This window comes from Hypanus sabinus, chromosome 13, assembly GCF_030144855.1.
Source record: "Hypanus sabinus isolate sHypSab1 chromosome 13, sHypSab1.hap1, whole genome shotgun sequence".
Taxonomy (NCBI): Eukaryota; Metazoa; Chordata; class Chondrichthyes; order Myliobatiformes; family Dasyatidae; genus Hypanus; species Hypanus sabinus.
Genome location: NC_082718.1, coordinates 32,804,444 through 32,817,900, shown reverse-complemented (window position 1 = coordinate 32,817,900; position 13,457 = coordinate 32,804,444). Strand labels below are relative to the sequence as shown.

Below are 13,457 nucleotides of genomic sequence, written 5' to 3'. Positions count from 1 at the left end.
TTTAAGGACACCCATCACCAAGAACATGCTCTCTTCTCATTGCTGCCATCAGGAAGGCGGTACAGAAGCCTGAAGGCACGCATTCAGTGATTCAGGAACAGCTTCTTCCCCTCTGTCATCATATTTCTGAATTGACATTGAACCCATGAACACTACCTCACTATTTTTTGCACTACTTGATTAATTTAATGTTTTAATTTATATACTGTACATTCTTACTGTAAGCATATATATATATGTAATTACTGTAATTCACAGATTCATTATTATGTACTGCAAAGTACTTCTGCAAAATAACAACATATTTCACAACATATGCCACTGATATTAAATCTGATTCTGATAACAGATGTAATCCATTGCCACTGGAGATGTTTTATGCTCTGTATTCTATTACCCGTGTTCTATATCCCTCTTTTCTGCTACCCATGGAATCACAGCCTTTAAAGGATTAAAAACTTACGCGAGGGCAGTGATATGTTACGACTTTACAGCACTACCCGCAAGCTCCCTGAACTACTGAGATTACGGTGTACGTTTTATTCGAACCGAGAAAGCTTGATCACACATTTGAACGTTAATAAGTTAGTTTGGTTGTTTCAAAAGAGAACCCTTTTGAGTATCAGCAGTTTATTTCCGAACACAATCACATGAAAGAGAAAAGACACGTCATGGCTCAGGCATGTTGTTTCCTGGAGACCAATCTGATTGCGTCTCCCACAAACGTGCTGCATATGTTAAGCCAGCAGTCGAAATCTCAGCGAGCATTTAATACGAGTGGATCCAACAATTTATAAGAGGGCGAACCTTGAGACGAGGATGATTTACTATCGAGTGTGAGATCTGAATTGGACGCAGCCCAGTGCTGTGCACAGCTGCCCGTCCAGCTGCGGAATGGCAGTTTCACCGCAATTTCACGTGTCTAACTCGCGAACCGCGATCAATGGACTGCTCCCCCTCCGATAGCGCTGGCCATGGTGCTGAACCCAGTTTACTCTGCGGCAAAGCCTTGCCTTTGCTGTTGCATTTGTTCATATTGCTCCGTCGACGTTTGTAAAAATAATCCCCACTAATTCTAGTCGGTTTGCTGAAAGTTGTCAGATAAACGGAGATTACACAAGAAAATAATAAGCGATGCAGTGAAGAATAATGTATACAACTGGTAAACCCCAACGAGCGGCGAAAACCCGTTTATCCCGATCTCCTCACTGAGGCATTGAGATAGCCGATTTCAACACAATTGATCTTTCCATCTCGGTGAGTGAAGGATATTTTCTATTGCTGTGTTTATTTAAAGTTCAATTAATAACACGTAGTACGGGTTTGGGATTTTCTGGGCAATGCATTCGCTGGAAGGTGCAGAGGGTATCTGGATAGCCTGCTCCCAATACTTTTGTATGTTCATGCAGTCAATAAGCTAATGTTTCGCTATAATTCAGTCAGTGCGGGCTAGGGTGCGGGGGCGAGGAGGCAGTGTTCTACTTTAGCTCAGCGATCTGGGATGTGGTTTGGTGCAACAATGATGTACTGTTTTCCGCGAGTTGGCGGATGTAATTCGGTCTTTTTTTTTCCTGTTGTTTAGCGTGCGTGATAGTCTGCATATATGAACATGATGCCTTTTGTTTTAATATGTTAACAGAAAGCGATCTTTTGGGATTTCGGTCGCTTTCCAGCAAGGGAAGATCGAGCACACAGGCCGGTTTTAGGGATCATATCTGCACTCAGTGACGAATGCACAACATCATAGAACACCATCCAGACATGGCTACTGCGCTATTAGCTGGTGAAAAGCTCAAGGAGCTGATCCTTCCGGGGCAACAAGATGAGAAAGGCTCGCCCTTTGCAGCCTTCATGGTTCAACTAAAGCTAGAACTTCCATTCGACAGAGTAGTGTCCATCGGGACAGTCATTATCCCTATCCTATTAGTCACATTGGTATTCACTAAAAATTTTGCAGGTAAGAAGATCGAGAAGTTACACAACCCAATATCATAACAATTATTTAAAAACTGTATCGGGCGGAACTCCCGGCGTTTCTGTTGTACATTAACGCAGGTTATGCATGACAGAAGTTCCACTGGAGCCGAGCCCGTCACTCACATTTTATACCCGACCAGACACTTTGCTCTGCCGCGCGCCTCTTACTTTGGAGTTTTATTGGGACATTTTGTTATTGTTGACATCTGACCTTCAAAATGAACTGACAATGGCAGTAATACCTCTTTAGTGAGTAGACTTGTACAGAGACCACTGCATTATACGTTTAAGGCGTCCTATCAGCCCGCCCTCTCGTAAAATTAATCTGTAGATTGTAAATAAATGAGTTCACACCATGATGCAGAAACGCACTATCCTTCAAAAATACTAAATAGTGTTTTAGTTCTCTCACGTATGAGATTCCCCTTTATTTTAAAAAGGGAAAGTTTTCTTAAAATATTTGCCAAGGCTGTCTTTATTTCAGGAAGAACTGGCGGGAGGATTGATTTTTTTCTTTGATTAAATGTGCATGGATGATGTACAACCGTGCACGCGCCATCAATATTTGTAATTGGAAACCGGTGCAAAACATTGTTTTCATGAAAATAAGGAGTGACCAAAGCAAAGCCACCAAATTACTCACTTGAATACCCATGCACATCAAGGACAATTTCCTAAAATCCCATTAGATACACAACTGAAGTTTGTAAAATAATCTAGCATTCTTTAATGCTTTAAAAAGCTCTATACTCAAAAAAAATCTTCTGATCAATCAGTTGTATTGAAAACTAAAAGTGCATTATTCAGTAGTTACGACTTGAAACTTAACCTGTCTAACGCATTCCCTGAATCGAAACGGATTTAGGAAAGGAATTAAACAGATCAAAACCAACCCTCAGTGCAAAGCGTCATTTTTAACTGCCCGGTCCATTCTTCCTAAAAGACAAAAAAACTCTTACGTTGCGTTCAAAGTTCAAAGTAAATGTATTATCTAAGTACGGAAATGTCAATATATACAACCCAGGATTCATTTTCTTGCGGACAAACTCAATAAATCCATAATAGGATAATAGCTATAACAGAATCAAGGAAAGACCACCCCAGCTTGGGCGTTCAATCATGAGAAAAAGACACAAACTGTACAAATATAAAATGAAAGCAGGAACAATGATAAACAAATAAGCAATAAATATTCAGAACGTGAAATGAGTTCTTGAAAATGAGTCCATAGATTATAGAAACATTTCAGTGACGGGGCAAGTGAAGTTGAGTGGTTGTCCCCTTTGGTTCCAGAGCCTGATGGTTGAGGGGTAATAACAGTTCCTGAACCTGAGTGGTACGAGTCTTGAAGCTTCTGTACCTTCTCCCTGAGCGCAGCTGTGAGAAGAGAGCATGTCGTGGGTGGTGGGGATCTCTGATGATGCATGCTGCTTTCCTGCAACAATATTTTGTGTAATGGTGGGGAGAGTTTTACCCATGATGGACTGGGCCATAGCCATTACTTTTTGTAGAATTTTCCATTCAAGAGCATTGGTGTTTCCATACCGAGCTGTGATGTAGTCATTCAATATACTCTCCACCACAAATCTATAGAAGTTAGAAAAGTTTTATATGCCATGTTGAATCTTTGCAAATTTCTAAGGAAGTAGAGGTGCTGCCATGCTTTCTTCTTAATTGCATAAAACATAGAACTTCAATTCTGTTTATTTCACTCAGTTATTATTTTGTAATTTAATGTCTTAAATCCAAATGCTAACTGTCTCAAAAAGACAGCCCAATATAAAAATCTATCAAGTTATAATCTATATTTAAAAAACAAAGCATCTCAAATAGTAATGGTGTCTTGGGACACTTTCACAGCTTGTCATTTACAGCACAGTAATCTGATAGTAATGTATTACAAATTTGAGTTTACAGTTTGATGGCCTAATGGGTTAATTCATTGATATTTTAATGAAACATGCCGCTTTTCCTCAGCCATAGTACTGGTTCACTCCTAGATGTGAGAGAGGACATTGATGAAGCATGGATTTTTTTTAAAAAAAGCTCTCCATTAACCTTCATAACATTCTATATTTTACTAAATTAACTATATTTGATTTCATCACTCATCATTCTAAGATTGTAAATTACAGCAAAGTTCAGAGTAGAGTCAGCAAGGATACAAGCTGGCAATCAGATGCATAAGTGTTGTCCTCTGTATATTTAGAAGCCTTGAGATCTATGTGTTTGTGGCTCTTGTTGGCATCTTTATATTAGTCCAACAACTGGTAAAGATCCGGTAGATTGTCTTTCCTTCTTTCATTTCTATTCATCTAAGTATTTTCCCAGTAACAAGCATATTTCACTGCTGATAGCTTGATTCAAGAAGATCTTGCACTTTAAGGGGCCATCATTGAGCAGTAGAAATACAAAAAGATGCTGAAAGATCGGTTTTCATCTGCAGTCACTACGCTGATTATGTTTACTCATGTTATAGTGAACACATGCAACCAAACCTGACAACTGCAGAAGTATTCCTAAGGCTCTTGATTTGTTGAACTGAGTGCAAATGTGTTTTGGGATTTACCTGGTAGTCCCTTTTCCCTGTGCTCTCATAGAAATCTGCACAGCGAAATTAATACTCAGGTTGGGCTCATTGCCAAGGATGTCTAGGTCTGGCAACACTATTCCGAAAGAATAAACAATCTCCTGATGTTAGTTGGTTGGTGATAATGATGTGCCAGCTGTCTTCATGCATTGTGTCTGTCTTCTTTATGTAGACATCATGTGGAGATCCTGATTACGGGCATCTGTTAACCCCTTTTTGAGGCTGCATCATTGTGAAAGGCATTATTTTATTTATTAGCCCTGTTTCCCCCACCACCACCACCACCTCCCCCCAATCTTCTCTACTTGGTCTGGAAAGAGAGTTTAAGGTTTGTTTCACTTCAGGATTTAGGTGAATTTACCCAGTGAATCCATTTCAATTGGTGTTTAGCACAAATTGGGTGGGCAAGTGAAAGAGGTTGATCTTTCTCTTGGTTAGATTTGATCCAAAGTGACTCATCTGGAGAATGAGTACATTTAATAGTACAGACTCTGACTCATTGACATAGATAAGCAACATATATTTGGATAGATTAATTGATCATTTGTGTAGAAGTTAAAAAGGAGGGAAGCCAAGTTCACTTCCTGGTAGCATCTCATCACATGCAAGGCATCAGTTTGTTCTTAATTTGACGTAGAAGCATCAGTTTTTAATCAGTGTTTGCAGGGGTTCCCAACCTATGGTCCACTGATCCCTCAGTTTATGGTAGGGGTGGGGTCCCCTGAGTACTTGGTTAAATGATGGACGTCTCCCAACACAACATTTATTGACTAATGGTCTGTGTGCCTCTGGTGGCATTAATGCATAGATAATACAGGAGAACTATTGAGAGTGTTCTGCCCTGATGTATCAACATCTGGTACAGGAATTACAAGGCATCTGACTGCAAGACCCTATGAAGGATTATGAGGGCTGCTGGGAGGATCATCAGGGTCTCTCTTCCACCTATCCAAGATATTTACTAGGAGTGCTGTGTATGCAGGGTCCATTGCATTTTCAATGATTCCTCCCAATCCATCCAGCCATCTCTTTGACCCCCTACCATCAGACTGGAGGTACTGTAGCATTAGGACAAGGACTCTTAGGTAGGAAACAGCTCCTTCCCCCAAACACGTGAGACTACTGAACTCCCCACTCCCACCCAGGTCTCGCTACAAATGAAGTACCAGTGGCGTTATACTGTTTATTTTTTAACTTGTGACATAAATGCACCTTAATATTTTTAAATTATTTGTGGTAATTTACCTTATGTGTTGTGTGTGAGGTATAGGTACTGTGTTGTGCACCTTGGTCCGGAGGAACATTGTTTCATTTGGCAGTATACATATACACAGTTAAAATGACAATAAACTTGGATTTGAACTTGAATTTGAACTATTTATTTTCAAATTGGTGATAGTATTGATTAATGAAATTAGATCAGAGATTAATGTGTGAAATATGTCAATCATTTTGAGTTAAAGGATTTATATGGTCAAAACATAAATGAGATTTATTTGTTGATTACAAGTTTAGATTATTGCTGGGAAAGTTGCACTATCAAAAGATTCATTGAAACAATTGTTATATAAAATATAAGGATGACACTTGTTAATTTTTACAAATAAAATGCCCGCTTATTTGTGAACCTACCCCCTAAAATGCATTTTGTCTGAAAATTGATTCAGGTCCTCTACTTTGAATTGATATCCTGGTCTTTTAGAATCTTGTACATCTTATCAAAAATACACTGTCATCTTTCTTTGTGAACATTGATTAGTCTTCGATTTGCAATAGTTATTGATGCATTGAAATAATTGAGCTGTGAAGATCAACAAACTTATTCTCTGGTAACGCAGATGTGTAATTGTTTACCAAATGACACCCATGTCTTAGGATAACATTATTGAAGTAAATAGAAGACTCTTGATCAAAGTGGTCAAGACCTAAGTGGAATTCCTCAACACTGAATCCGGGAATTTGCTTGTAAACCTGAGAAGGAATTGCTAAGAAGCTGAGAGCAATTTTTGATAACAAAAACAAAGTGGTATGTTTTGTGGAAAGGTCGAATGATGTGAACAGATAAACAGAAAGCTGTGTTTACTCATCAACCAGAAAATATCCTGACAGGAGGAGGAATTGACACCAGCTGAAGAGGTGGTGAGTTACTCAATCTCGACACCTTAAAATGGATTGGAAACTTTGAGGAGGAAACATCTTGTTGATGCTGGTAAGTGTCCATCAAAAGCACATGCATCTTTCTAGATGAATACAATAACTTTATCATTTTTAATCAAATGCTTACATCAACTTCTGTTTGATGTAACAGAGTCCTACTTAGAGTTATAGAATTTTTCTAATTATGAGAGACTCGTTTTACCTTTATTGCTTCCACAGATGAGCTAAATCAACTGGGACACTGCAAAAAAAAAAAAGAACTTCATCAGAGACATCCATACAACGAGCACAAACACAGTTAATGTGGTACTTACATCAAAAATAACTGAATGCAGAATGAGAACACTTTACTGGCACAGAGGACGTAAAAACTCCTTAGAGGAAGAGTGCATTCACTTCACATGAAGGTCAATATGTACAAGCTGCTGTTGGACACATGTAACATTGCAACCTAAGACTGCATCGCTGAATTGCAGGTAATGCTGGACCCCAGAAGACTACAGTCCAGTCCATTTATGTCAATCGATATTATAGCTACAATGAAAACTTATGTGAACGTAGACTGCAAATGCTAGTTGTATTTAGCCTGTTTGGATTCTGGATATAGTTATCAGTTTTATGAGCAGGCATTGTGGATCTAGGAGAATGACTGCAGTCCACTAATGCAGCAAAAATTGGAACATCATTGAAAAAAATAATTACCTGCTCATAACTTAACTTGAGGGAGAGCTTACGTTTAAAGTTCTTGCAAGGACTATTTTTAATCTTTAAGATAGATGAAACCTTTTCTTCTGTGCTTCAGAGAACACAATATTACTTACCTCTTTCATCATATCTGCAACCAATATCCTTACTGGGACAAGTCCAGCTACCGCTCTTGTTAGACAAAGGTGTCAGGAGCAAGTAATCATCCAGTTCCTCCTGCATTAGTCAAGCAGAATAAATAAAGATATTTTGCGTCATTCTGTTTTTGTCCCAGTTATTACACAGAAATTGATTTATAGATGTATTGCAAGGCATATTTCTCACACTTCACTTGGACCCTTAGCATATTACATTGATTTACAGCGTGACAATGAATGTTTATTTATAGAAAATGCAGATACTTTTATTCCTAGTATCCGCGTTCTATCTTAATTCACTTTATTTGTTTATGCAATCAAAAAAGTGAATTGGTTGGAAAAATGTCTTGGATTGTGAGGAGATTCATTAGAGGTATTCAAAATTATGAGGGGTATAGATAGCGTAAATGCAAGCAGGCTTCTTCTGCTGATATTGGGAGGGACTGCAACCAGAGGTCATGGGTTAAGAGTGAATGGTGAAAAGTTTAAGGGGAAAAAGAGGGGAAACCTCCTTATCTCAGTGGGTGGTGAGAGTGTGGAACGAGCTGTCCATGTGAGCTCGATTTCAACGTTTAAGACAGTTTGGATAGGTACGTGGATGGTAGGGGTATGGAGGGATATGGTCCTGGTGCAGATCGATGGGATTGGGCTGGTCAAATGGTTCAGCATGGACTAGATAGCTGAAGGGTGTATTTCTGTGCTGTACTGTACTTTTCTATGACTCTATGATGTTACTCATATCGTAGTCATAAATTGAACAAATATTGGCTGGTGAGATGGGTGACAAATTTTTGATTGCAATCTCTCACAGGCTGCTGAAGTTCACCACTGGTCAAGTGGTGAACCCATCCAGCAGTCTATGCAGAAGATTTTAGCTGCTAATCAAAAGGCTGACCTTATTAAAATATCCAGTAAAGGCCATGCATGCAGGCCATGAAGTATTCTTTTTCCACATTGTATTTGTAAACATGGATCTGTCAAATCTTAATCCTGCCTAGGTTTTTTTGACAATATTTGCAAAAGCAGATTGTAGTGACGCTGTTGAAAATGATATCTGCAGAAGGATAATTCTCTGCTTACTTGTTCTCAGCTGTTGGTGGGGGGGGGGACTCGGAGGGCATTTCTTGACTATTGTGATTGAAATAGTTGTGGAAAGTAATTTTTAAGGAGATTTAGCACTTTGCCTTTTGAGGGATGACAATTTCTGATTGTTACTGTCAGTGCAATGAGCCTTTAGTTTGAGCAACGTTATTGTAAAATACTTTAGTTTGTTGAGTCTGATATTGGAGCTGGAGAAGTGGATGTAAGGAAGTCAAAGACACAAGAAAGTCTGCAGATGCTGACCCCTCTCCCCTATTCATCTAATCCCCACTCTGACCTTTCAGCTCTTCTCACCAACCTACCACCAACCCTGGGTCCCCTCCTATGGTCCACTCTCCTCTCCTATCCGATTCCTTCTTCTCCAGCACTTGACTTTTCCCACCCACGTGATTCACCTATCACCTTCCAGCTAGTCTTCCTTCCCCTTCTCAGACCTTTTTATCCTAGGGCCTTCCTCCTTCCTTCCCAGTCCTGAAGAAGGGTCTCGGCCCAAAGCATCGACTGTTTATTCATTTCCATAGGTGCTGCCTGACCTGCTGAACTCCTCCAGCATCTTGTGTGTGTTGAATGAAAGGAAGCACCTGCAACAAGGAAAGAGAGAAACAAGCAGTCACTAATATTGAAAGCACTGGAGCTCTCGCATCACAAGAAAACGTATATCTGCTTCGGGAAAGACTAGTGAAACCATCACCTTTCCATTCAATGTAAATTTATTATCAAAGTACATACAGTATGCAGTAATGTGCAAAGGTCTCAGGTATATATATATATAGAGAGAGAGAGAGAGAGAGAGAGAGAGAGAGAGAGAGAGCTAAGGTGTGTAAGACTTTTGCACAATACCGTATTTGTCAATATGGTGCAGAGAACAAGTTTGTAAATCTGGCAGGAGCAAAGGATGTTGAAAATGATGAGTGTGGAATGCCTTGGTAGGGTTGTGGGACAAAGGGCAGAGAAGGGGTGTCAGAGCCACGGGGGGGTGTTTTTCAGTTGCAGACACATCTAGCTCTGAATCACCAGGCAAGGTAATTTAGTTCCAAGCAATTGGCTTATTGATCATTACAGAATGTCTCTCTGGTGTTTCCTGCTCCCTCCCCTCTTCATTCTCCTTTTCCCAACCATGATTTCCCTCTCCCTACCCCCTTCACACTCTCAGTCCACAATAAAGACTCATATCAGAATCAGGTTTATCATCACTCACATACATCATGAAATCTGTTTTTTTTTGTGGCAGCAATACAGTTCAATACCTTAGACACTAGACACTAGAATACTACAGCACAGTACAGGCCCTTCAGCCCTTGATGCAGTTCCGACCCATATATTCCTTTTAAAAAAAAGTACTAAACCCACACTACCCCATAACCCTCCATTTTTCTTTCATCCATGTGCCTGTCCAAGAGGCTGTTAAACACCCCTGATGTTTTAGCCTCCACCACCATCCCTAGCAAGTCATTCCAGGCACCCACAACCCTCTGTGTAAAAAACTTACCCCTGATGTCTCCCCTAAACTTCCCTCCCTTAACTTTGTACATATGCCCTCAGGTGTTTGCTATTCGTGCCCTGGGAAACAGGTTTTGGGTATCCACCCTACCTATGCCTCAATCTTGTAGACCTCTATCAAGTCCCCTCTTATTTTTCCACGTTCCAAAGAGAAGATTCCCAGCTCTGCTAACCTTGCCTCATAAGACTCGTCTTCCAATCCAGGCAACATCCTGGTAAATCTCCTCTGCACCCTCTCCATAGCTTCCACATCCTTCCTATAATGAGGTGACCAGAACTGAACAGAATAGGTTTCTTAACTACCCTATCGACCTGTGCAGCGACCTTGAGGGACGTATGGATTTGAACCCCAAGGTCCCTCTGTTCATCCACAAAATTACTACAGTACTGTACAAAAGTCTTAGGCATCCTAGCTATATATATATATATATCTACCTAAGAATGCTGCACAATACTGTATGTCACCAAATACTACCTCGAGATTCATTTTCTTCCAGGGATTTTCAGGAAAATAAAGAAATAGACTTTATGAAAAACTATAAATGACCATGACTGACAAACAACCAATGTGCTAAAGAAAATAAATAATGCAAATATAAAATAGTAAATATGTAATACTGTGTTGCAGTCTTTAAAAGTGAGTCCATGGGTTGTGGAGTCAGCTCAGCATTGAGCTGGGTGAAGTTATCCACACTAGTTCAGGAACCCAGTAGTTGTTCCTGAACCTGGTGGTGTGTGAGAAGACCTGTACCTCCTGCCAGATGGTAGTAATGAGCAGAGAGCATGGCCTGGTCGATGAGGGTCCTTGCTAAAGGATGCTTTCTTGGTAGGCTGGAGTTATTCTGGTAATACCAAGGAAATGGGCTCACATAGCCTCTGCCCGCAGTTGGGCCCATGAATTTTCTCAACCTTATGATTGAACTGGGCTGTGCCTGCTGTCGCTAGAATAAGTCAGTCTGCAGGTTGCTGCTGCTTGGGGTGTGGTTCATAGGCTATCAATGGTTCAGTTTAATATCAGACACTGTATCCAGTATACAACCCAAAATCTTTACAGGAAACAGAGGAAAAGAACCCCAAAGAATTAAAGACAGTAAAAAATCAAACCCCAAAGCACCCTCCCTCTCCCACACACAAGCAACAGCAAAAGCATCAACTTGCCCCCTCTTACTCCAGCATTAGCCCCACCATGTAATAGCAAGCCCCCAGTGACCATGGTCCGATGTCCATCCTAAATCCATCAATATGCAGCGACATTGACCTGTGTGCTCCGTAGAAAAACCCTGCCATCTTCACCAGCAGGGGTCGCCACCCTCCGAACGTGTAGCTGGTTTGTGACGGAGGAAGTGAGTCAACAAGATGTTGGTTAGGATGGTTAAATTGATCACAAGGGACATGTGCTTGCTTATGGGAGCGTAAAGGATAACCTGCATGGAACACGCTGGTGTGCTTTTTCCATTTGCGATGAGATGTAAATGTGTTGCTTGCTGGTTCCCCTGTGAGTCCGCGATCTACACCATACTATGCCATGATTTCTTTTCCCTTTCTGATGCATTTGAGCAGAAGCTCTGAGCACTTAGATCGCGGTTGTTCGTTAAGGTTGTCATAGCCGGGGGAGTAGTGGGGATGAGCTCCCAGAAATCCTCCAACAACTCTCTTGGCCTTCACGTGTGGATTTGTTACTAAGCCCAGCAAAGCAGTTTCTGTTGACAGGAGGAGGGGGAAAGGCAGGTTACTGGTGCCTTAAAACCAGACGCTTTGGGCAGATGGGTTTGTCAGTCGTGACCGATAGTTCACCCAGCAGAAGGAAAACTCCAATCTCAACCTCCGCTGCTCTGTGGTTATACCCACTCATGGGGAAGGCTTCGGGAGTGAACCCCGAGGGGAAGACCCAGACCTGGAGTCCCTAAGGCAGTCCTACGTTGAACTTGAACAGTGAATGGCAGCTCCTGTGACACTGCTGGTGCCAAACTGTCTCTGCCTCCAGATTCATCAGCCACGTGGAGAGGGGAGCCTGCTGCGTGGGCAACAGCTTGCTCTCCATATCGTACTGCCCTGGCTCATATACTGGCTTGCATAGATAACTGGGATGCAACATCCATGGTCAGCCATGACCAACAGAGGGCCGGCTACTGTACATCATGGTATTCTCAACTCCACAGTAACCTATTGTGTTGGTGTCACCACCCACTCCCGTTTACAACAATATTGTTGCTGACCTGAATATTCTGCTCAAGACTCATTTATAAATAACAAAGAATGTGTAATGAGGGAGAGAGAAATGTACAGATGCAGAAAATAGAAATTACTCAGAAGCCTCAGCAGGTCAGGCCGGTGGTAAAGGAAGCCATTAATATTTCAGGCCAAAGATCCTTCATCATAATTGCCAAAATGAGAAACCATGTTAGCTTTAAGTTACAAACATGAGGAATTTTGCAGATGTTGGAAATCCAAAGCAGCACACACAACATGCTGGAGGAACTCAGCAGGCCAGGCAACGTTGACAGTTTATTTATTTCCACAGATGCCGCCTGACCTGCTGAGTTCCTCCAGTATTTTTTGTGTGCTGATGTGGCTTTAAGTTGTAGAGATGGAGTGGGAGGGATACAAAGGACAATGGGAACATCACTAATAGGGTGAGGCCTTGCCTTCACTGGTGATATTCTCTTTATGAAGCTGTCTGGTTGAAAGATGAATATGGGAAGTTAGGAGTAAAAAAAACACAATCCAAGTGGCATGTAAGAGCCGGGAAAAGTAGATCCAAACTGTTGCAGACAATAAACATTTCCAAAGGAGACAGAAGTAGCTGTAGTTCTGCTTAACGGGTTTTCTTGTAACCATAATAGCTGCATGGCCTGGGTCAAAGTGCTCAGATCATTATGGAATTCCTTCTGTTTGGTATTCCTTTTCTTTAATTCATTCTTTTGCAAATATGGTTGTAGTTTGAAGTTCTAGGTTTATTACTGGTCTTTCGGAATCAGAATCAGGTTGAATATCACTGGCATAGGTCGGGAAATCTGCAGTCTTTGTGGCAGCGGTACATATTTATTAAGTAAGTAGTGAGATAGTATTCATGGGTTTAATGTCCATTCAGAAATCAGATGGCAGAGGGGCAGAAACTATTCCTGAATCGTCATGCTTCTGTGCCTCCTCCCGGATGGTGGCAATGAGAACAAGGCATGACCTGCATGATGGGGCTCCTTAAAGATGGATGCTGCCTTTTTGAGGTGTTGCCTTTTGAGGATGTCCTGGTCACTACGGAAGCTGGTACTCTTGATGGAGCTGACTAAGTT

General features: G+C 41.1%; 1 protein-coding gene across 1 annotated transcript in view; it reads left to right on the top strand.

The window, feature by feature from the left end:
* Positions 1-1,731: 1,731 nt before the first annotated feature.
* Positions 1,732-13,457, top strand: part of panx2 (pannexin 2) — a 52,333-nt gene continuing 40,607 nt past the window's right edge. Inside the window, exon 1 of the mRNA XM_059986874.1 lies at positions 1,732-1,957. Within this exon, the coding sequence (XP_059842857.1) occupies positions 1,732-1,957 (226 nt within the window). The remainder of the gene's footprint in view (positions 1,958-13,457) is intronic.